Genomic DNA, 25,666 nt, shown 5'->3' with positions numbered 1-25,666 from the left:
GTAGTGTAAGACAACTTCATTATAAATTTTGGTTGTCAAAAAAGATATCATGACTTTAAAGGTGTCATAAAGAGCATTAAATTTGGGATTGCTAATAACAGTCTTTTTGCTAGTGATTTAAGGTTTGCCAAGGGCCTTTATAAATTACATTTCATTTTACAGAAGAGCAAACTGACACAAACAAAGGTTAAATGACAGTTAGCAGGTATCTAAAGCTTGATGTGAACTTGCATCTTCCTATCTCCAGAGCTAGTGCTTTCTCTCCCCTGCATCATCTAATTGCCAAAAGACATAAAATCAGATCCTGATTCTGCCTTCTTATTAGATGACCTGTGTAACCATTGGCAAATCAGTTTTTTCATCTGTGATATGAAAGGGTTATTCCTTCCAGCTCTAACTTCTATTGAAAAGTAATATTCTTAAGTGGCCAACCAAAAAATGATTTTCTAAAATGAAAAATCCTGACTTTACCTAAATCATAGGTCCTCAAGTAAATATCTATTAGGCACTTTCTGTGTTCAAGTCCTCTCCTTGAGTTTTTATTCTTCTGAAAGGATACAGGTAAATACAGTAATTTGGGGGAGAGGAGGAAAAGATATGAAGACTTTGCTGTCCTCTGAGGGAGGATGAAATGATGATGCTAAGAAGTGGGTAGAGGAGGGTGCGTGCTCCAAACCTAGGGACTGGCTCCACTAAATGGGGGAGGATCAAATTAGAAAATGACTTAAAGGAATCCAGTTTGGCTAAAACTTAGAGGGCAGCCTCTAGTTCTTCCCATAGAAACAGTCAGGGGTATACACGTCTTTTCCAGGTCCTTTGGGTTTGAACATAACTTATCATAGATCACTTTGCGGTTAAGAGTCTGCACATTCACATTTTAACGCTCACTTATTCTTATAAGAATAGGAGATTTGTGAAGTATACTTCCCTGACACAGAATTAATTGTAGTATAATAATAGCAATTGCTATTTTTGCTTTTTGCTACCAATTAATGGTAATGATCTAGAGAGATTGCTTTTATTATGAAACTCCACGGAGTGCATATAAGTCATCCGTTGTCTGGCTTCTGTTGGTGGTGAGGAAGGATAGGAACAGCCAAACTTTCTCACCCTCACCAACATCATCCTTGCTTACAATCTCAACCCAAAGGCCCAGGGCGAGGAACAGTTGTTTAGATCACATTTCTCATTTTCAGAACAAAATGTCCAAGTCTGGAAAGCAGGAATTCCTCATGTTATCCATCTCCAGTATAAAATGATTTGGTTCTTCAGGGATGTGTGTGAATGTCGTATTTCCACACACATAGCATTTTTGCTCTGTCTCTGAAGTTAAAGGATTTAACTAATTTCTAAGAGTGTAAATACATTTTTTTAAAAATTAGATGAGGTGGGGAGGGCCCAGAAATTATAGACAACAGGTCTATAAAGTGCTCTTTTTTCTAAACTGAACAGTTTACTTAGCCATTGTAGACATAGCCTTTAAGACAATGCTGTTTGGCTGAAAAATCATCAGCAAATGGACATTTAACTCCACAAAGAAGTTACATTTACTCTACACAACTGACATTTTGTTGTCTCTGCATTTTTTAGTTCCTATAATAAGTTCTCAGCAGGTAGTATAGGACTACAAGAAGATTCCTCTTAGCTTGGTGAAACTTAGTTCTACGTCTCATCTAAGAGGCTCATCTTTTTTGTTCGGGAGAATTTCATAAGGAGGGATTGAATGAGTAAGGCTAGAAGGAAGTTAAATCTGGGATTGGAAATGAGGTGTTTCTGGCATATATGAGTCCGTACAACATTTTTGTTTGTTTTTAGTGGTTGGGACTCTTCCACTTCTTTAAAAAAAAAAAAGAAATCTTTCTTACATTACATTGTAATCATCAGAACTATAAAGACACTTATTGTCAGGGAATAGCAACTGAAAGATATTTCAGAGCTAAGAACTGTCCATTTTTGCTGTCCTGATTTCTGACTGACAACCTTGGGCAAAACACATAAAAGAAAGCAAAGATGCAGCCTATGGATGACCCCCAAAGGGGGAAATCCCTGAAGCTCTGCAGAGATCTCTGCTCCCTGAAGCAGCAGTGACTTGTCTTTGGCAGTGAGGGACAAGCAGCAGCCACTGTTCCATGGGAACAGGATTTGGTAAGACTTGGCTAGGTGGTCTGTGGCCAAACTAGTTCTCAGGATGTTTGACTAAAGGTACACTTTTGTTTGGGGGAAGTCTAAACAAGCCTTTTAAAAAACAGTGCCCTGGTGGGCAGATAGCAAGGGCTCTGGGGTTCAGGCGGCTATTGCTTTTTATTGGGTGGTGTGGGGTAGGAGACTTAAGAGAGCGTTTACTTGTAAAATGACCAGTTCCTTTTGAAATGACAGTACTTAGGGAGGAGAGGAGAAGTGTGAGTGTAAAGGCCTGCCTTGTGTCTCCTACCTAGGGGATGATTAGGAGGTGTGATGGGGGCTCCTGATTGTTCCCATTTAGATGTGCCTGTTGCTACTCAAGTCTTGGTCCCGGAAGCACTTCTGTGGCCCCAGAGGCTGCGGACTTCCTTGCATGACTTCACGCGAAGCACTTCTGGACCTCCGTTTCTCAGTCCCTTAGCTTAGTATGATCTCTTCTCCTTAGAACATGTTATCTGCCTCTTCCCTTTGTTCTACCACTCCCTGTTGTGTACCACGACTTACTTGTGTGAATGTCGTATTTCCACACACAGCCACCATCCTATATTAGATTTTAAATTCCTTGGAGTCAGGATCCTTTCATCGTTGCCTAGCATAGTACATGCTTACAGTAAATGCTCAATGTAGATATACCACTTAAGGATCCCTATGGAAGCAGGAAAGATGACAAATGACAAAAGAAGAAATTAACTCTAAAATGTAAGCGGTGAAGGAAATCAAACTGAAATATGTACTCGAATATAATGGAACCTTGGTAAGTGTTGCTTCCGGATAGTTCTATAACCTATGTTATTCATGTTATAGTCCCCTTATGATTTGGTTTTAGAGCTGGAAGTGAACTAAGAGGCCACCTCTAGTGATTGAACTGCTCTTAAGACTCCATCTTATAGAGGATCTCAACAGTATGATAAGAAAAAGAGATGCATATGAGAGAGTGTGCAGAGATTCTGGATTTGTAAGTGATTGGATGTGGGAGAAAATATTGAAGGGGATTGTAATGTCCCAGTCTTAAAAACGTACTGGAAAGAGGATGATTTCAGCAGCAGAAATAGGGAAGAATTTAAGTGTAAAAAGAGGTTTAGAAAGGGAAATAATGAATTCATTTTGCATTTGAGATATTCTTGGGATGTTTAGATGGAAATTTTCAGCAGACAGTTGGAGATACATGACTGGAGTATAATTGATGTAAAATGACTGGGAAGAGTTTGAGACATATAGATATAAAAACCACCTATTAGAATTAATCATTGAAGCCACGGGAGTGAATGACTTGCTAAGAGAAAAGTGTAAAAAAAAAAAAAAAAAAAAAAAAAAAAGCTGGATAGAAACTTTGGGAACACTCAGAGTTCAGGAAGAAGATGATAAGTTTTGAAGAAAGTCTGTAATACTGTACCCCTCATTTTAGGCACAAATTTGCCAGAAACAATCTTTATTAATTTAACATTGTTTCATTATCTGAGCTTTTCTAGCCTAAAGATAGAATGATGTCCAGACACAGTTTCTCCATGCTCTCATACATGAGTAAACAACCCAACATGATTTGAAATAACATATAATCTTGAACAATGAAAAGGTCATATGTTAATTACATTTTTGTGTTAACATTCCAAAATGCTCATCACTAATCAAAACCTTTGTTGACCTTTCAACAAAGAACAGCTTTCTTTTAAATGTTCTCCTAGTATCAACACCTCCCCACTAAAGATCGATTTTTATATCATCCTTTCTTAATGGCAGGATGTTTTTCATACCTTTTGGGACAGGGAAAAGGAAACTAACTACCTATAGATAGGTCAATAATCCAATCACATCTGACAGTGAGGAAAGCAACTAGCCAAACAAATCGAGGATTAACTTTGATGTCACTCAGTCCATTTCCCTAAGAAAAGACCTTTTGTCCCACTTTGACACAGGTTTTAGGCCAGAAAAAAAAATTTCTTAATGTTTTCAATTGGTCTAAAATAGTATTTTACTGTTTCCACATGAGTCAGAAAAGGAAATGAAGTTGTACAGATAGGAAAAAACAATGTTGTGAAAGTCGGAAGAGAGAAAGGATTCTGAAGCACCAAATCTCGCCTGTTAATATTTGTATGTATGTGTGATCTATATGTATACATGTATGAAAGAAAATAAGAAATGAGAAATTGCCAGTGGATTTGGGAGTTAGGAGGATTGGAATAGTTCAAAGTCAAGGACTCATTTTTTTTTTCCTTTAATAACTTATTTTTGCTACAGAATCCTCAAAACCGTTAGGCTGTTGGTTAGGAAATATTTTTGGAAAATGTACAGAGTTCTGTTGACTTTGTGGGATGGCAACAACAAAAACACTTAAAATTTGTAAAGCACTTTTCTCCCCACAAACTGTTTAGTAGGCTTTATTATCCTTATTGTGCACATGAAGAAACTGAGATGCAAAAACATTAAGAGACTTAACCAAAGGTCATATAGCTCAAGTGTCTGAGTCAGGCTTCTGAGCCAGGTTCTCCTGCCTTCTAACACCTGGGCCAAGCTCCCCTGTGCTCCAGGAGACACACCTGAGACTTCAGGTGCTTAGGCTGACTAAGAGGCAAGACTTCTGGAGAGGTCCCTTTGAACTGCGGGAAGGAGGAAGGGCCTAAACCGGCTTGTAAAGGCAGAGATGAAGAGGTAGTGCCTTCTCAGAAGCGAGGTTGATCCTCACCAATGAAGAGAGAGGCAGGAGGATGGGAGGTAGGGTGTCTGCAGTGCTTTGGTGTGCTAAAATATTGTAGACAAAGAGAAAATCTTGTCTCCTCTTTAATCCCATAACTATTATATATATAATTTCTCCCCCCCAATTATTATATTTAGAATTATTTATAATTTGAAGTTTTCAGGGAATGCAGTTTCTGCCACCAGGAAGGAGTAGGGCACTTGTTTGAAATGCTATCTTTCCCTCAAGCTATAGATAGTCGGGCCAAAGCTTCTTACTTGTGAGACCTCATGCTTTCCATAAAGACTTTTCCCTCCTCCTCCCTCTCCTAGAGATTTAGTACAAATCCTCCAAGAGGTTATTTAACATTAACCTCGAATAACAATCCCTCCCCCCCACCTCACCCCCCTGTCAACTAACCATCAGGCGCACCTATCAGTGGGATCCTGATCCTGCAACATCTCTCCTTGGGGAGCACGCCCAGGTTCTGGAGCCATGGACTTGGGAGGCCTAGACAATCTCATTGCAAACACAGCCTACCTCCAGGCCCGGGATGGAGACACCAAGGAGATGCAGAAGCGCCGGCGCAGCCTGGCCCTGCCCGCCCGTGAGCACTGCGCAGAGCTGCGGCAAGCCTTGCCCACTCACTTTGAGAGTATGTGTGAGCAACAGCCCATCGGCCGCCGCCTCTTCCACGACTTCCTGGGCACGGTGCCCGCCTACAAAGTGGCTGTGGACTTCCTCGCTGAGGTATCCAGCTGGGAACTGGCTGAGGAGGGCAGTACCAAGGACAGCACGTTGAGGGGGCTGGTGCAATCGTGTGCCCAGGCCACCCCCAGAGGTCAGCTCCCCTTCCTCAGCTCGGCCTTGGCCACCAAGTGCCAGGCAGCCTCAGAGACGGAGCACGCTTCCCTAGTGGAGTTGGCCAAAGCCGAGACGATGACTTTCCTGCAGGATCAGCCTTTCCAGGACTTCCAAGCTAGCCCCTTCTTTGACAGGTTTTTGCAGTGGAAAGCCTTTGAACAGCAGCCAATAACAGAAAAATATTTCGAGGAGTTCCGAGTGCTGGGGAAGGGGGGTTTCGGGGAGGTAAGTGTTCCAGAAAGGGCACAATGAGAAGGGACTTGCAGAGCATGAAGGGTGAGTAAGAAGGAAAATGAATTTCCATGCCTCACCTGGAGAATTTTAGGCCATACTCCACCCATCTAGTTAACATCATTGACCTTGCAGTGGTTTAGGAAGAATAAATTAGACTTGATCATTGGATCACGTTCCTTACTTCAAATATATCTGCAGGGTTTGGGAAAAGTAGCTTGATAGCATGTATTTCACAGCATTCCCCCCTTCCCCCATTTGGGGTAAAAGCAGGGGTCCAGAATCAGTGTAAAACAACTCTTTAAGAGAAAAGTTGAAAAATTAATCCTAAAGTATTGCTTTATGGCTCATTCCTGTTAGCCTCTCCTTGCATTCATAGTCCCTTTCTCCTTTCACTTGTCATCTGTTTAAAATTTTGTTATAAATTTATATCATTTATATAGCTACATACTATGTACTAAATGTCCAAAAATAAAAAAGCATATTTTTAAATGAATAAAGTAAATAGATAATAAATTTATGAATGAAAATAGAATCTTTCTATTTCATCATTTCCTTTCTCTTCCCCTCCCTTCCATCTTATGCCATGGACCCAATCACACTTATGAGCTTTTTCTGTCTCTCATTCTTTTAAGGTGTGTGCCGTCCAAGTGAAAAATACTGGCAAGATGTATGCTTGTAAGAAGTTGGACAAGAAGCGGCTGAAGAAGAAAAGAGGGGAGCAGATGGCTCTTCTAGAGAAGGAAATCCTGGAGAAAGTCAACAGCCCTTTCATCGTGACACTGGCCTATGCCTTTGAGAGTAAGTCCCACCTGTGCCTGGTCATGAGCCTGATGAATGGCGGAGACCTCAAGTACCACATCTACCATGTGGGTGAGCGGGGCCTGGAGATAAACCGGATCGTCTTCTACTCTGCACAGATCACTTGTGGAATACTGCACCTGCACTCGATCGGCATTGTCTATCGGGACATGAAGCCCGAGAACGTCCTTCTGGATGACCGCGGCAACTGCAGACTGTCGGACCTGGGACTGGCTGTCCAGATCAAAGACGGCAAGCCCATCACCCAGAGGGTGAGTCTGCCTCCCTGCGTCAGAGCTAGGCAGGGTGCATGGGAGAAAGGAGGCAGTGAACGGAGGAGAGCCGGGTCTTAATGCCTCCAGGTGGTCATGTCATCCTAAGTGATGAGGAGTTGTAAGAGGATTTGGTTCGTTAACTCTTGATTAATTGCATTGGGCCACTGCCTCAGAAAGCAAAATGTATGTGTGTGAGTGTGTGTTTGGTTTGTTTTCCATGAGATTTAAATGTGTAACTGAAGGAGATACTGGGTAAAGTAATGGATAGATCCTGACTTCTGAGGGCAGATTGTGAACTGGGCCTTGTTCTTCTTGGCAGAGAGGTGGTAGACTCTACGGATGGAATGAGTCATATCTTTTTAGATGTAAAAAAAACATATTTCTTTTATTTAATCATATATCCCCTTTGTTAGCAGGGAAGGTTTTGTGGATTTGAGGGGGAATCATTGAGAAGTGAGGGAAAAACAAAAAGGTTTTTTCAGAGAACTCAATTCTAGGAGCTAAAAGACTTCAATATTAGTCCTAGGCATTAATATTACTTATCTGTAAGACCTTAAGATTAGCCATTTAATTCAATTTATCTTTATCTCATTTGATCCTCACAGCAGCCCTGTGAGGTAGTTACTATTCCCATTTTGTAGATGAGGAAACTGAGGGCATGGCAATTAAGGAAAGAAGTTGCTTTCTCCATTTTTAAGTTAGAATTGAGTTGATTTCCTAGGTCAAGACTCTTAAATTTCCTGAATAAGCATTTGAAGAAAAGAATTAAAAGTTGAAAAAAATTTGTTACTAACACCACCAGTTGGGAAGTAGCAATAGCAAGACTCAACTTTTTGTCTTTTGCTACTGACCTTGAACAAATTCAGGGCTTCTTGAACCAAACCTGCAACCTGAAGTAGACATGCACAGTACACAGCTACCTCTATGGGGAACATGACTTTGTCTTTTTGTTGATTTTTTTATTTGTACTGTCATCTCAAAGCCTTTCGTAAAGTGCTCCATAAATATCAGTGGAATGAATAATAGAATCTCAAAATGGGAAGATTACTTTAAAGAAAATGTGAATGGGAATGTCCTTTACAAGATCCCCAACAAATTTCCATCTGGCCTTTCATTGAAGACCTGAAGTTATGAGGAGCTCAATACCCATTTCATTTTCCAAGTAGCACTACTAGGAAGTTTTGCTAATGTTGAGTCAGAAATTTACCTCTGTCACTCCTGCCCTTTGCTCCTGGTTCTGGCTCCAGATAACTGCTAACTCTTCCTTGAAGATGCTTGAAGATCTTTCATATCCCTAGTGTATTTTCATGTTTCCAGGCTAAATTATCCTGGTTACCCTCCTTAGAGCATTTGTAAGTGAAGACAAGAGTCCAGATGTGGTCTGACCAGGGCAGACTTGAGAGTTTTAGAGGAACTCAGGATGAGTTAACAATTTGTCATGGTACCTAATTATAGTAACCTTATTAACAACAACAAATAATAGAAGCATAATATTCAGAATAAAGGAGAAAAGAGATCTCATGATGGACTCTGCCCTGGTCTGATGGTTCATAACATGTTTATAATTTAGAAGAATTGTGGTTCTAACAAATCTGCCTAAATTCATCATTTTTTTGAATCTTACAAAATATTGGCTGTATCAGTTGAATTCATTACTTGAGAAACTAACTGCCTTCTATATTGTTCAAGGAAATAATTTTTTCCCTTAAAAATTATTTTGTCATACAGCTCATTTAAATTTATGTTAAACTCACTAACACAATACTTTGGCTGCTGGGTGGGTGGGAAACTTTGAAATTTGAACCAAATTGATTAAGAAGTAAGAAAAGTCAACAACAATTACAATCTATTCACTGCACACAGCAGGACATACTTTTCTGTGAACAAATATGTACACCCCAGGGGTTAGTACAGAGCTGTGCACCTGTGGATATCCATTAAATACTTGTTGACTAAGTGACATATGAGCCCACGTCAGGTTAGGCACCTTGCTAGCAAGCATGTCTTCGTCTCAAAGTTCACATGCTGTTACAATTGAATGTGTTTATTTAAATGCACTTAAGTTTTCACACACTTACCTAAATATTTAATTGTTTATGTGTGGCAGGGCATCAGAATGAGTGATTTATTTTCTTTTAAGAACTAATAATAAGCATTTCTTTACCTGAGGACAGGATTTATCCTTTTTAGGTCAGGAGAGATTTAATACCATAGATCATAAGCTGTTTCTAGTGCTTTTAGGAGAAAAGGCTGATATATTGACTAGTATCATAGGGCCATTTTTAAAATGGAGAGGAAGTTGTCTAATAGGTTATGGCCACAGTTTAAGGCATTTTTACACTTTTGAAATGAACCAAACTTGTTCATTTCCATTAGTTTAACTACAAGGTGTAACCGTTAGTGGTATCCTTCCTTTTTTAATTCAGTCAGCAAACAGTGGTTGGCACAAAGAGAATTTTGTTTTTGCTCACCAGAGCCCATGGCTTTCCAATGCCAATATTGGATGTTATTTAATGAAAAGCATTTATTAAATGTTAACTGTGTGGCATGCACTGGCGATGGAAACACAAAAACAGGACAGAGTCTTCCCTTGAATAACCTCAATTCTCGTGGGAAAGTTAATACATATAGGAGAGTGGGGACCAGTAAATGGAGGGAAGTCAGTGATCATGCTCTTTGCAGGGGCAGTGGTAGTTTTCTTTTGACTTCAGTTCTTAGTGTGAGAAGTAGAATAGCACAGCAATGCAAATCGGATATCATTAGACTGAGGCAAGACTGTCCTGATGAGTAACTTGACCCTGAGGGTGAGACAAATGTTTGATATTCTGAAACTCTTTCATATTTTTAGTTCCTTAGATATACCGTGACATACCAGAGACCTCTTTACTGGAAGTGCTTCAGTACCACTACCACATGTGTCATGAAGTGGATTGCAGATACGAATGCCTATATTTTGTGCCAGTTATATTATCATCATAAGAAAATTGGAAGCAGATCCTACTAATTTAGGCAGGAACTAAATTGAGCCTTTTGTAGGTGAAACCCTCAATCCAACTCTCACAACAATGTATTACAAATAATGCAGAACAATCACAAGAAAGATCTGGACCACTAAATCCACAGAAAAATTAAATAAGAGCTAAAACTGAAGAGTTTAGTAAAATCTGAGGAGGAAAAAGATCAAGGAAAATAACTCCAGAAATTAATTCTATCTAGTAACAGACAAAAGCAGTATAAATATCTCAAATTTTGAAAAGGTGATGGGTATATTTGTATTGGAATTTCAAGCAGCTTCTATTTAGTTTGATGGCATAAATCCAGTTAGCAAATCAGCTCTGCTAAAATAAAAGTTTTGAAAAGTTGATTTTTTTTTTTTTACCACCACACATTCTCCCACAATATATGACAGAAAATGTGTTTCAGGACTTGCAAACCACATTATATGGGGCAGCTTTTGCCACAGCAAAAATCACAGGAATAAAGGTGGAGTTGAGAATATTCTTAAAAACAGATCCATCACCATGTCAGAAGCACCATGAGAAAGGTATTGATGATTAAATCACTCTGTGTGGGAGGAAATTCAAACTACTATATTGTTTACTTAGACTGCTACAATAAAAAACAAATAAATATAAATTTTAAAACATTGGTAATTAGCACAAGGTAGGCACAAGTTTTTGCTGGCTAAGCAGTTTCTAGGCTTTGCTTATTATGGCAATTGATTCTTATCTGCAGCAACAGGGTTTAATAGAGAGAGGCCTAGGCTTAGAACCAAGAACTCAGTGCAATTCTGTGTTTGACCCTGGGAAAGCCATTTAACATTTCTTTACTGTAGACAATATCCTAGGATTTCTCATCTTAGAGATGAGTTGGAATCTCTTGCAGTGTTTCCTGTGTTGGCCTGTCCCCAGTCATGTCCTGAGATAAGCTCCTATAGTAAATTGTTCTAGTGAGTAGTCCCATTCGTTCCACATTTTTAAGTATCAGTAACTTATTTGAATAGGTCAAGTTGGAGGGTTTTTTTTTTAATTTGGTGTGCCATCTTGCTAAGCTTCTTGAAGCCAAAGATTAGTATTGCTTTTTTTTTGTATTCCCAATCCTTAGCACAGTGCCTGATGCGTAGTAAGCATCTAATTCTCATTAATTGGTGCCAGTTTGGTCTTTGCTTCATCAGATCTCAAACTCACTGTGTCCACAATAGAACGTATTCTCTTCCCCACCTGCAAACCCCCTTCTTCTGAATGTCTCTGCCACTGTTACCAAGGAACTGTTATCATTTCAGGTACCCAAGCCTGCAGCTTCAGCATCATTCTCAACTTCCCCCTCCCCCAATGCAGTCCTTGCCAAATCTTGTCATTTCTTCCTGCATAACATCTGTTTTACTCTCTGCCAGACAGCCACAACTCCCACCCAGGCCCTTGTTTTTCACTGTCTTAATAGGCTTTAAACAATCTTCCTGCCTCAAGTATCTCTATTCTCCAGTCAGTTGTCAGCCCAACAACAGGTCAGCCTATGTCAACTCAAGGCTCAATAAACCCTAATGCAAGGATCCTTGATCATTTTCCCCTCTTAATTATCAAGCATTTTCCTTTAGGGGAAGGAAAGGAATAAAACTCTTTATGTTAACATAGTCAAGCAAAACGAATTCTTACATTGGCCACACTCAAAAATGTGTTTTTCATTCTGCATATTAGACCATTGGCCCCTATAGCAATCTGGTAAAGCTTATGGATCCCTTAAAATAAACTTTGTAAATGCATAAAGTAAAATACATAGTATTATAAAGGAAGTCAATTATACCAAAACACAGTTATCACAATACCTTTCTTTTAAAATTCATAGAGATTCCGGGCTAAGATCCTCTGCTCTGATCATTTCCTATCAAATGGAAGGTCTTAGGCCATTTAAAACTTTCTATAACTTGGCCAGTTTCTCCCCTTCATATCTTCTTAGACTTTATTCCCCTCCCTGTACTCAGGCAGATTTGGCCTATTGTTGTTTCTCCCAGGAGGTAGTTCTTTTTCCAAGTCTTTGCATTCACCGTCTCCCATATGTAGAATACTCTTCCTCCTCATTTTCTAATTTCCCTCAATATCAGCACAACTCCTACCTTCTTTGGAGGCCTTTATAGTGCTCCCATTTCCCCTTCTGGTTACCTCTGCTCTGTGTTTAATTGTATGAGCCAATTGTTTTCATGTTATTTTCCCCTTAGAATGTGTGCTGCTTGAGTGTTAGGATTATTTTTTACCTTTTTTTGTATGCCTTATGCCTAGCAAGTAGTAAGTACTTAATTACTGATTAATTGATTTGACTATACACAGGCCGCTGATTCAGAAATGATAATATCAATAAGGAGTCGATTCCTATCAATTTCATTTTTTGCAATAGAGCTCATCATGTCAGCACTTATCAGGTTTTTGCTTTGTTTTATTTTTTTTTTAATCAGATTAGCTAATGGTTGGTTGGTTTGAATTTTTCACCAGGAAAAAAAAAAAAAAGAAAACAACCAGTTCCTGATTTTATTTATTAACGTAATAGTGGTAACTTGAACAGGAATAGAAAAGTATGGATGGAACAATAGATTTAGGGAAGAAGACAAAACATTCCATTTTGGACATTTTGAAGTATAGTTGTCTGGGGAGATTTAGGTGACAACCAGCTATTCTGGGGCTAAAATCCAAGAGAAAGATAAGAATTGTATACCTATATAACTTTGGGAATCAGCTAGGTAGGGATTATTGTTGAACCTATGGTATTTGGATCTTTTTTAGATCTTTGAGTTCGAATAAATAAGAATTTTCTCTAAGATTTTTGTCAACAGACTGGATTGGACTTTTGACCAATCTGCTTTTTGTTGTTGTTGTTTTTAACTTTTTTATTCTTTTTTAAAAAACCTTTGACTATTGTCATATTTTAACCTTTAGAGGACTTTATCATGGGAATAATGGTGTCACTTAATGCAGGCATATAATAATGTAGAAAAAAAGTTAATTTTTTTTAATTTGAAAGGAGTGCTGTGATTCCTGGAATATAGTTTTTCTAGATGAGGTAAAAGAGGGAAAGGTCTCTCTGGAAGGACCAAGAGCCAGGGATTTTATATATAAACATATCCATGTGACTAAGAAGATGGCATATACTCTTTCATTTGTTGTTCCTGAACTACTCTTAACACTTTCTATATATTTGAAAGTGATATCTTATTGAATGATTGTTGTCTCTTCAGGTGTTTCAGTAATATCCAAGGAAACCCTCTGGAGGGGGAAAAATTTTCTTGTCAACTCTTTCATTGTGTCAGTACACAAATGAATCAGCCTTTTTTCTCATCAATGTGCATGTTTCTCCAAAGAAGCCAAATCCTATTTTCAGCCTCCCCATGCCATCATCATGTCTCAATCAATCAATTAATCAGTAAGTACAATGTGCAGAAAAGAGCAGAAGGAAGTCCAAAAGAGGACACAAGCAAATCAGACAGTGTTGGAATTTCCAGGTTACAGTTGAAATAGCCACGTACATACAACAGTGCTACACGTAAGAGAGAGTCACCATTTCTCGAACAGTTCTCTTGTTCAGTTCTGAGTCAGGTTTTGTTTAGTTTTGGTAGAAGGAAATGTTTGCTGGCTGATTTTTGTCAATTTCATAATAAAAAGAAAAAAACTTTTTAGAAGGATGCTCTATAGGAACCTACAGTTCCTATTCTTTGGATTTTCACTATAAATGGATTCTGGTACCAAAATCATTTGATCCATTAGCAGACAGACAGCAACATACAAAAGTTTACCATGTTATGCACCTGGAAAATTTAAGCAGAAGGGACACAGTTAAATGCTACAGTCTGCTGATTCCTTCCAAAATTTCATGGATCTCCCAGGGCTTTGGGAAGGGTCCTTCTCTTCTATTAACAGGTCTAAGACATAGTTCTATCTGTTTGTCTTCACTGTACCCCTGTAACAGAGGGAATAACTGGTTAATAGAGAAGAACAGTTAGAGGAAGTGTTCTATAGGCAAAAGCCAAATGTGGATATGGATGTCTTGGAGAGTGTCTTTGGTGATGAAGTATCAGAACCCTGACCGTGTCCTTCAGGGATCCTTGGGTGCTCAGAACTTTGTTTTTAACCCAGTGAGGAAGAGGTCCTTGGCTCTGAATTAGGTCTCCATTACTCACCAGCTACTGAGGTTGGGTGCTAGGAATGAAACAGGCTTTGGGAAGATGCTCAGAGGGAAGATAGTATTGAAAAACCTATTGCAGAGAATAAGAGCAGTACATTCAGCTCAGGAGGTCTAAAAAGAGTTCTTGTAGCTTGTTAGGGATGGACTCAGGCCGGAGTGCGATTTGGTTTGTTAGCTGCTCTGCTCAGGAACACAGATCTGGCATGTTTTAAAGCAGACAGTGTATCCCAACCCTGTGATTTCTTTGTCCCAAGTCCCAAGCCCTGCAGAAGTGATGACAGAAAGGCCTGTGGAGGGATAGGCGTGGGGGAGACTTGTGGGCTCTGTCATCGTGCTGATTCCAAGCTGAAAGGGATCATAGGGTCATTTTATCCAACCCCCAGGAAGGGAAGGAAGTACCTGCCGGGAGCACAGTGCCGTACACGTGGGGGTGCTCACCCTGGAATCGGAGGGTCCAAGATCCTGTGGGTATCACAAGCAGAAACTCTTGGCTCTCCTAGTGGCCAGATTGGTGGGATGCCTTTTCAAAGCTAGAGAACGACGCTTCTCGGGACCGCTCATCCGAGCTTGTGGTCCCCCTCTCTTCTCCATCAGGGTACTCCCACCATCCACGCACGGCATGGCTCCTGCAGCATGCGGCGTCAGTGATCGTCACTGTGCTGGAGGAAAATGGCCCCAGTGGGGACCAGGATGTTTTTAAAATGCGCTGTAGGCTCCATAGGGAATTTAAAAAGATCTTAGAACATGATAAGATCTACTAGGGCTCCCTCATGGGAATAAGAAGTTCTGGAGATCCCTCTTTAAAGGGCAGTACTCTTGTGGATACATTCTGAGGGGTTATATTCCAGCCCCTGACCTGAGTGGGTGATGGCACGGTGCCAGTCCTGGAACGCCAGGATCATCCATTCGCAGGTGTAGAATTAAGACTGTCCCAGGGTCCCACGGGCAGTCAGCGTCAGATCTTGGGTGGATGGTCTTCTGCGCCCCAAGTCAGCAGCATTCTGAGCAAAGGGCTGCGTGCCTTGTTTAGGGCAGATGTCTCAGCTGTGCCCAGGGCTTCCTTGCTGCCGGGGAAGGTTCAGTGCTGGAACGGGAAGCAGGGAGGGCCACAGCCAGAAATGACAGGGCTGTAAGAAATGCTCCAATAAAAAAAAACTAAGGTTAAGGATCATAGGATTTAGAGCTTAGAACCCCTAGAAATAATCTTCTAGTCTAGGCTTCTTAGTTGATTGATGAGGAAGCTGCAGCCCAGCCTTACCCCACTGATCATGTAAGAGGCCCAGAAAATAGCCGGGAGAGCCCGGCCGTGTGGGGATTGGCTGAGAGCGGAGTCCGTGCCACAAGGCCGGCTCCTGTGACTCGGGATAATAATAGTGACGTTTATTTCATTTTAAAGTTTCACAGAGAGAACTTTACCCTGCCTTGTGTTTTGGGAGTTGCAGAACAGTGCTGGAAGTAGGGATAAGTTTGTTTTCTTTGTTCAGTTCTGGACCAGTGACCATATTATAACCCCCTTCCCTTTTTTCACAGGCGAGGAAACTGAGGCTACAAGTTAGAGAATTGTTTGTGGTGACGTAGCTAGTGCCAGGAGTGAGACGAGCCCAGTTTTGACAGAGTCCAAGTCCAGCATGCTTTCTCCCCCCCGACCCCTGCAAGGTGCTTCTTCCTTCACTGCACCAACCTGTCTCAAGTACTTTGGTGAGCTGTGGCCATAGCTCTTTATTAGGAGGCAGAGAGGGGGCAGGGCTGGCACAGGGGCAGGGTTGGCACAGAGGCAGAGGCTGCCTTCAGGGGACGGAAGTGGCTGCTAGGAGTGACCGTGAGTGTTCAGCACAGCATTCTCCAGGAGAGCCATCCCAACCAGACTGAGACGCACCTGGGAAAGAGTTAACCGAATAAATAAAACGGCAACATAGATATCCCAAACTTGTGGTCGCCTAAGTCAATGGGAGTCTGACCCAGATGGGCAGAAAGGGAGGGGAGCCCCAGGGCCCCAGCAACCAGCTCCTCTCTGCCACACGGCGGGGGGCCGGCTCAGGGCCCTCTCTGCTCTGTCCCTGTGTGGGATCCCCTTTATACCCAGGCCGCTGGGCCAAGTGGGGAAAGAGGCCGGGAGGACCTGGAGAATCTCGCCATCTATACAGAGCATCCGATTTTTACTCTTTATCTATCCCATCCTGACCTCTCTCAACCTCCAGTATCGCTTTTCCAATTACCTATTGAACATTTTCAACTGGATGTCTCAAACTTGACCTATCCAAAAGATCCATCTCCCTCTCCAACTTCCCTGTTATCGTCAGCCCCCACATTTCCCCTATCCAGTCATCCACAAGTCCTGTCTTTTCTACGTTGGTCACGTCTCATATCTACCCCCTTGTCTCTTCATGTCCTCACATTATCCCTGGACCACAGCACTACTCTGCAAGCGCAGTGTCTCCCACTCAGGCCCTGAGGTATCACGTTGGTCCTCCTTAACTGCAGGTCTGACCTGTTACCCTCTATTCATTGAACTGAGGGGCTCCATCTTGGTTTCCATTTAAAACCATCACCTTTCCCACAGTTTTACATCTCCTTTGACATTGGTCTCCTTATAGTTCCTCAAACAAGACACACCTCAGGGTGCCAGGCGTTTTCCTCTGGCTGTCCTCAGGGCCTGAGGCTTTCCCTCCCCATCTCCGCCTTTTGGCTTCCCTGCTTCCCTCAGATCTCAGATAAAATCTCACCTTCTACAAGAAGCTTATCCCAGGCCTCCTTAATCTTAGTGCCTCCCTTCTGAGATTAGAGGAGGAGAGGAGGGGATCATTAGGCTTAGAGAAAGATGAAATGGCACTATATTCTAATTAGATGTAAGCATTTCAGAGTTCATGAATGTAGAAATATAACAGTTATAGGGGATGGGAGATTAATTGTTGTTTCTTTGCTTCCCCAACGCCAAAACAATATACATTTCACATTTATAAATATGCTTGTTGAATAGAATCAAATGTAATCCCAACTCTGCTACTCCTATAACTCTGGGCAAAGCCTCCATTTCCTTCTCTGTAAAATGGGGTTGAAATAGATGATCTCTAAGGTTTCTACCAACTCTGAATCCTGTGATTTCTATAAAGGAAAGGCTGATGGGAAAAAATTCATAGAAACAGTTAGAGGCTAGATTGCTTTGAATGACAAAAGAGTTCATTCCTCCAACTGCCATTCATTGGTGCCTACCATTATAAAACACAGCTTTAAATTCTGGGAAGAGCCTGGATTTTTGTTCCTTATCTGAACAGGAGAGAGAAAGGTCATGTGGTTTCTGACAGTCCCTGGCTCATAGGCAGCAGAGTGAATTTTGTGCTGAAAGAACAATAGAATTGTGTATCTGGATAAGCCATAAGCAGGGTCAGCTACTTTGGCTTCTCCCAAGTCTGATGCTTTCCCCTAGTACATTAGGATCCGTTAGTACTGCTGATAAGGTAGTATTGAGTACCTAAACAATTACAGAGATACATAGAGGATGGTGAGGGATTCTAGTCCATATTATCCCTATTTCAAGAAAGAATTTTCACAATTTTTTTTAAGCAGGGGAAGGGGTAATGGGGGAAAGAGTTGTATAAAATTATATTGTCATTAAAGTAGGGAATTCCCATAAGGAAATGCTCCCAGTTAGGGTCAGCATATGCTCTACAATTTATAATCTTGATTTACCAAAAATCACATGGCCAGTATGAGTCAGAGGCAAAACAAACCTAGGTTTACCTGAGCCTAAGGCCATCAAACTGCCTCTCTGATAGCCTTCTTGTAGCCTTGTCTTGCAGTACTGTAGAAAGATGTTCACGTAGCATACGTGGCTCGTTCTAAAATATTTGCTTAAATGCTTTGAAAACTCTGTGACTTAATCACCATGGATATTCACTCCGTTGAAGCAAATACCCCCTACTTTCTTAGGGGTACCTCCACTAAAGCCCCACTCTTATGCTTCCTCATGATGTGGAGATGACCTTGGGGTGGTGAAGGCTGTGCCAGCGGGGCAACAAGCTCTGCCAGTAGAAACTGGCTCTAAACAAAACAGCCAGGAACCTTTTGGCTAAGAACCATCCTAGCTAAGTGTGGAGATGCTCATTACCAGAAGGTTGGCCACCAAGTGAAACTGGGGGTGGGGAGGTTGGCATTGTGACTCGTGGAGTGGTAAAAAGAACTTAAGGTGGCCTGTGGCCCCATCCACTGCAGAAGTTGAGGTGAAGTGGCAGAAAGGAAGGCAATAATTTGTCATTTTTTCGGACCATTGCCCGATAATTCAGTTTGATAAACCTCAAATATCTATTGTATTCAGAAAGCTTTGGGGGAAAATACAGACTTTAGGTAGGAGAAAGCTTCTGTCCTCATGGAAATCACAGCCTTTGTATACAGATTGTCAGTAATGACATGACACACAAGTAGAGAAATACAACTGTCCTTATGAATTAGGAAAGACATTAGCAGGATATAGTGGGCTGTGGAATAGCTAAGAACTTCACGGTGACAAAACAGACAGCACAGAGTTTTTTGCTCTGCCCTCCCTCTGTAGATCATGGATCCTCTCTCTCTTCATCTAGGAGTAGAGGCAGATCAGGCTTACAAGCAGCCAGCTGCCTACTAAAGTTTCCAGGAACCTCAGCTGGATGACTAGCACATTTCATGAGCTCCCTCTTGTCAGATCTGCCCCCCGAACTCCCGATGTGGGCCCAGCATCCTGCTGCTCTCGGCTCGGGCGAGGCCGGCTCTCCGACGGCCGCCATCCGTGATGCTCTGCCCAAGGAGCCTTGCAGTGACGAGCCCATAGCCGTCTCTCTGCCCTCCCTCTCCTCCCCCGAGTTCAGCCTCTCCCTCTGAACACCTCCCCAGGGTCCCAGGCAGAGCACCTCGGACAGATTTCTGTTTCCGCGGTGACCTTCGAGGCGCCCCGGCCTCGTCCTCCTCCTCCAGCCCTGCATGAATCACCTGCCAGGCCTCGTGGCGCACCTCCTCTGTCTCTGTCCATCCCCTCGTCTCCACCCAAGTGTCCGCCCCATGGCTCGGAACCGCTTCCTTTCTTGCCGGAGCTACCAGCAGCCTAACTGGGTCGTGGACCTCATCCTGTCTCTGCCACTTGCAAACCCTGAGCGGCCGCCTGCGCTGCAAGGATAAGTCCATTTCCCTCCCGGCCTTCTCTCAGGCCTGAGCTCACCCCTTCTTCTCCCTCCTACAGACCCTAGCTTATTTCAAGTTCAGCTCGGGATCCCCCAGGCTAGGAAGCCTTTCTTACCCGGAGGAGCCGGTCTGGCACCGAGACAGGCCCTGGTCTGGAATCTGTGAAAACGAGGAGCTGGCTGGGCTTCTCCGTGTGCTCCTGGGGGTCCTTCCCCAGAGACTGGCAGCATCTTCCCTGCTGCCTCATGTTGGTCACATTTCTAATATATATACACATACATGTAGCAGGCAAATCACATCTGTGATACACACCTGCTACACACATACACACATTACATATGCATTACACATGTGTGCATACACAAGTCTCCTTCAATAGGAGACCAAAACCCACTTGGTTTTTTTTCCCTAATCCCCAGCTCTTAGCATGACCCCTTGCATGTTCTGGGTGCTTAATTGATGTTTATTGAATTGAACCAAGTTTTGTGCTTAGTCCAGTTTGTCCTGGACATCCTGGGGGATGCAGTTAGAACACATGTTTTCATCAGCTGGCCACTCCACACAGCAATCAGACAGACCCACTGACCTGAAAGGCTGCCGAGCCTGGGGAGGGGAGACCACAGTCACACCAAATTTGTCTCAGTTTGCAAAATCAACAAAAGGAAACTTTGATTAATTAAAGGCTCCTACCCCCCACACACACACTCACACGCCCCACTCCCCCCACTCTGGAGCCATGGGAGCCGGGGCTCTGAGAATCCCAGTGGGGAGTTTCCCCAGGGATCACAAGGCTCCCCCACACCCCACCTCCCTTCCCTGGGACAAAATGCAGCCAGAGCTACCCAAGATGTCAGAGACAGAGCCGAGGCAGGCCTCCTTCTCCATCATCTGACCCCTAGGCCCAAGCCCAGGAACTAGCATGCGAGAGAAAAGGGGGGGACCCTAAACACAGAGCCGTGCCCGGGGTCCTGGGGTCCAATAGCAGCATTCCTCTGAGGTCTGCAAAGGCCAGCACTTAAAGGGGCAGGAGGACAGCTGGGAAAGAGAACAAAGCGGGCAGGGGCGCCCCGGGGAGGAAGGAGGGACCGACGCAGCCCCAGGAAACAGCTGAGAGAGCTCAGCCCAGCGGGCTGCCTTCCTCTGTTCAACAGTTCTTGTGCCACAGCAAACAAAAGATGTACACTCTGATTCCCTGCTCTGTTTGGATTGAGATGTTGGATGATCTGTGGGAGGGAGAAAGGAAGAAGAAAAGGGGAGAGGAGAGGGGAAGGGGAAGAAGGGAGAAAGAAAGGAAAGGGAGAGGAAAAAGGGGGAGAGAAGAGAGAAGGGAAAAAGAAAAGGAATGGGAGGAAGAAAAGGGGGGAGAGCAGGGAGAAAAAAGGAAAGGGAGAGGAAGAAAGGGGAGAAGAGTAGGGAGAAAGAAAAGCAAAGAGGGAGGAAGAAAAGGAGAAAGAAAAGGAGGGAGGAAGAAAAAAGAAGAGGAGGAAAGGAAGGTGAGAAGGGAAAAAGAAGAAGGGAGAAAGGAAAAAGAGGAAGGGGGAGAAGAGACAGAAGAAAGAAAAGGAGAGAGGGAGACAAGAAGAGAGGTGGAAGGGGGAGAAGAGAAGAAGGGAGGAAGAAAAGGAGAGAGGGAGGGAAGAGAAAAAGGAAAGAGACAAAAGGAAGGGAGAGAAAAGAAAAGGGGGGAAGAAGAGAAGGAATAGGCTGGAGGAAGAGAGGGAGAATAGGAAAGGAGGGAAGGAGAGGAGAGAAACAGCCCAGAGGCAGGGAGCTCAGAGTAGTTTCTGTTCAGCTTGCCCATTTGTGCGAGAGGCGGTGGCAGGGGGTTTTATCTGATTGTTGGACCTGCTCACTAAGGACCAAAGGCAGCCACAGCACAAGAAGCCCTAACTGTTTTAGCTGAATGATAAAATTAGAGATGGACCACTATTGCAAGTGTGGAGGATCCACTTGGACCTTGAAGTCTTTGTCCTGTGTTCTGATGTGAACTTGTGGCGGATCATAAAAAAGATTGTCCACAAGCATCATATGCACCAAGTTTATCTTTGGACTGTCTCCCACCCAGTGCCAAATGCCCCAGTTTCTTCATTGGTTACTGTCCACCTTGCTCTGCCCAGGTCCATACTCCAGACTGGGAATGCCAGGAAAACAGGAGACTTGTTCCTCTGGCACTTACCCCCGTAGTACTAATAGTTCTACTAGCAGCTCACATTTCTATTAGAATTTGAGTTTTACCAGGCACTTTACTCAGTCTCCTTCTGAAATAAGTCGATATAAATGTGGAGCAAACAGAAAAAGTCTGTAAGAATCAATTCCCATCTAGGATTTACAGCTGATTAATGGGAGGAACTGTCAATTCTCCCCCCACACCAAAAATCCCAATAAAGCCCCAATAAATTACTTTGAGGAGCACTGATAAAGGAGAAGTGCTGTCAACTACTTGACCCAGTCCTTGACTACACAATAAGATAATGTCTGGACTCTCTGAGCTAAGACAAGGTAGGTGGGAGATAGAGTGGACAACTGCCCAGGCAGTCCTACCTGAGTAGTTTTGATATTGAGCAAAGGAGACAGGGAAAGGGTCGGGGCCAGAACCTAGGTCAGCTTGCCAAGGGACAGAGCCAAACCCTAGGAATTCTTGGCAAGTGTCGGGGGTAGTTTTGGCCATAAATCCAGGACCAAGCTGGACTTTTATCCAAGAATCTGAAAAGGAATAGAGTAATGCAAGCACACATCTCTGATCAGAAACCGAGGCCGGAGATATGAGTAAACAGAAGAAAATGTCAGGGTGATAAGTTAATACTGTGGACTGAGAGAAGCCCGAGGGAAAACCCACTGGAAGAGAGCAGAATTCTGCAAGTCCTAGTGGATAGTCGGAGAAGAGGAGGACTCGGCTGCAAGATCTGCAAGAGAAGCTGGGGGGAACCAGCCTTGAGATGCAGAATGCACTGGGAAGTGCAGCACGAGCTCGGGAGGAAGGATCAGAAAGGAGACTCAGTAGTTTAGAACAGGTGGTGAACTTCAGGAATTAGACTTTCTGAAAGAATAAGTTAAGATCCAGCCTGTAATAATGACACCTACGTTACACAGCTTCTGCTTTGTGCCAGGCACTTAGGCTAGCAGGTGCGCTGATCCTCACAATGAGCCGGGAGTTACTGTCTCCCTTTTACAAAGGAGGAAACGTGCCCCAGACCACACCACTACAAGCATCTGTGGCTCGTGAACGCAGGCTTTTCCTGGCTCTACCCTGGCACTCTACTCACTCTCACCTCCCCCGGCCCCTCCAGAAAGCCCTGGAAATGACTGATGGGACTGAACTGCTTCAGAACCTGGACCTGCTGGGTCGTTAGCCCCTCCTGCTGTTCTCAGTGCGCTTTGGAGCATCCCCCAAACTCGTGTTCACCAGCCAGTCATGCATGTGCCCGTCCTGTGTGTCGTGAGAATGGGTGGAACATTATGCTTTGCTCGAGTTTCTGGCAACAAGGCTCTCTCCCATCAGTCTCCCAGTCCCATCAGTCAGCGAACGGGCAGCTAATGGGGGCCCGGCTACCTGGCCACGGACTGCGAGCCCTTAGTGAAGGCTGGGCGGCTGTTGGAGGGGAGTCTGGGGCTGGGGCTGGTGCCCGAGGTTCCTTCTGACTCTGACAGGAGGAGAAAGTCTGGGGACTTTTTTGTTTATTTTTTGTTTATTGCTTTACAAAGGGGCTTTATTATTTATTATTTATCCTTTGTAAAGCAATCACAGTAATATGGGCTCAGCCTATACCCACAGGTTTATCAAGAGCATCAAATGAGATAATGTGTCTGTGTTTTGAAAATTAATATTCACTTTAGAAAGAGAAGGTGGTTTGAGTTCGAGGGCCAGTGGGGAGCAGGGCTAGTGAGTGGTGGGCGTGGAGCAGGGGCCCAGGAATTTATTGCCTTTGGTGGGCAGGTCCAAGTCTTAGTGTATTTGAGCCTCAGTTTCCTCATCTGTAAGGTGGGAATAATAGTTCCAAGGCATCTCGGCATCAGATTCAGAATGGAAAGAGGCCTCAGAGACCATCTCCTCTGGTACCCCCATTTTACACATGAAGAAACTGAAGCCTGTGCGTTTAAATGGCTCACCCTCGACCCCCCAGTCCAAGGCTTCGTACATCTTAAAGCCAGGAGAGATGTGAGCAGGGTGGTGGGGCTGGAGGAAGTTTGGGAGCCTGCGGAGTGCCATGGGCTCAAGGATCCCTGCCTGGGAACGACCCATGGCCCGCTGGGGATGCCAGAATGTGCTCATGCAGGGAGTACTCCCTGTTTTCTGAGAGTGCTTGCACCTGCAGAGCAGAGCCAGCCGGACAGAGAGAGAGGGATGGGGGAGCGGGCAAAAACCAGCCACAAGTAACGGGACTCATTCATCTGACCTGGGCTTGTCTGAAGCACCCGTGGCTGGGGGCTGGTCCATTCACTGCCCCGCACGTGACTGTCTTCCTGGCCCCACGGGGCTGACAGGGACTCAGGTCCTTGGGGCAGGCAAGGGAGAGTCAGAAAAACCAGGCTCCGGGTCAGAGATGTGACCCTGTGGCTTCCAACAGGTCATAAATTGAGTGCTGGAAGGGCCCCTGAGCTCATCTCGGCCGCCCTCCCCCTCTCTGCCTTCGTTCTGTAGATGAGAAAGCTGGAGACGTGGTTTGTTCCCTGTCAGAGATAACCAGGGGCTGACTATGGTGGACTGGACCCCAGGGGCTCCCACTCCCCAACCCAGCATTCATTTTGCACAGCCTGGATCACTGTGTGACCTAGGACGAATCATGATTCCTGCTCTCCGTCCCCGTCATTTTATCACAGGGCGGTAATTAGTGTGAAGGCAATAAAGAATTCATGACCAGGGAGATTTTTTTTTAAATTTCCAACAGAAACTGGAGTTAAAATCAGGCTCTTGAGTTTTAAATGAACCTTTAATTTTATTCTGCTTAGTCATGAAATACATTCTGTGTCTTGTGTGTGTGCTGGATGCCATCCAACGCCAGGGGGTGCCCTGGGTATTAACCAAGCCAAGCCAACTGGTTGCCAATTGCTACTAAACTGTACCCCCGTTGGAGCTGGTACCAAGCCTAGGGGTATCCATTCAGATCTCTTGCACCCAAATTTTTAACTATTTCCTCCTTCCCTTCATAGCTGTCAAGAGATTTCTGCATGAAACATTATTTAGAAAAGTGTTTCATGTAATTCTCAAAAGTTTGATCCAGGACCCCGTGGGGTCCCTGAGGCCCTTTCATGGGGTCTGTAAGGTCAGAACCATTTTTACAATAACACTAAGATATTATTTGCCTTCTAAAATCATCCTCCCTTCCCTCTCTTTGTGAGATTGCATTTTCTTGATGTACTTCAACCAAAGCAACATAGGGAAATACAGAAGTAGAATTCAGCCCTGTCTTCTAGTAAGCCAGATATTAAAGAGATTTGCAAAAATATGTCAAATGATAGATATCCACTCATCTCACTAAGTTTTTTGGTTTTGGGAAATTAATTGTATCCCATGTTATTTATGTTACCATATAATCGTATTTTAAATGAATTGATAAATATTTCTGGTTTTTTCAGTTTTAATTTCTAATATGATAAATATTGATGGATGTAACCCACAAAAACAAAAGCTCTTGGGGCCATCAGTAATTTTCCAGAGTATATGGGAGTCCTCTTTTAAGAGTGTCAAGGGATCCTAACTCCAAAAACTTTGAGAACTGCTGGTCAAAAGGATAAAAGAAATTTTGTTACTGTTGTGGTCTGTTTCTGTGATTTCATTACTGTAGGAAACTTCCAGGGAGAAAACTCTGTCTCCCAGTGCAGATCAGTAGCTGTTCTGTAACTTCATTGGTATTATAATCAGAGGACTTACCCGTGTGACTTTGGGCAAGACATTTCATATTCCTTGGTGCGATTTTTCTTCATTGTCAGTGGCATAGTACTTACCCCTAGATATTTCCTATATTTTCTAATTAATCCCAATTCATCTTCCTGAGTTGATACTTACTAGTTGTATGACCCTGGGCAAGTCCTGTTTGCCTCAGTTTCCTCATCTGTCAAATGAGTTGGAGAAGCTAGGATGAAGCTGGAGAAATGGCAAACCACTCCAGTATCTTTGCCAAGAAAACCTCAAATAGGGTCATGAAGAGTCGGACGTGACTGAAAAACATCTTAGCAACAACCCCCTGGTTTCTGTTTGTGCTGTCCACTGTTAGCCCTCTTTAATAACCAGCTGCAGACTTAACTAGGGATTGTGCTTATCGTTTTAAACTTATCTTATTTGATGTCTTTTGTTTTTACATTTCCATTTCCAAATATATCTTCCCCACTC

General features: G+C 43.3%; 1 protein-coding gene across 1 annotated transcript in view; it reads left to right on the top strand.

Annotated features, from left to right (window-relative positions):
• Positions 1–560: 560 nt before the first annotated feature.
• GRK7 (G protein-coupled receptor kinase 7) overlaps positions 561–25,666 on the top strand; it is a 37,837-nt gene continuing 12,731 nt past the window's right edge. The window contains exons 1-2 of the mRNA XM_051983354.1: positions 561–5,941; positions 6,583–7,020. Coding sequence (XP_051839314.1) covers positions 5,348–5,941; positions 6,583–7,020 — 1,032 coding nt within the window. The 5' untranslated portion in view covers positions 561–5,347. The remainder of the gene's footprint in view (positions 5,942–6,582; positions 7,021–25,666) is intronic.

This window comes from Antechinus flavipes, chromosome 3 (genome assembly GCF_016432865.1).
Source record: "Antechinus flavipes isolate AdamAnt ecotype Samford, QLD, Australia chromosome 3, AdamAnt_v2, whole genome shotgun sequence".
NCBI lineage: Eukaryota > Metazoa > Chordata > Mammalia > Dasyuromorphia > Dasyuridae > Antechinus > Antechinus flavipes.
Note: the sequence above shows the minus strand (reverse complement) of the source record. Positions and strands in the feature narration are given on the sequence as shown.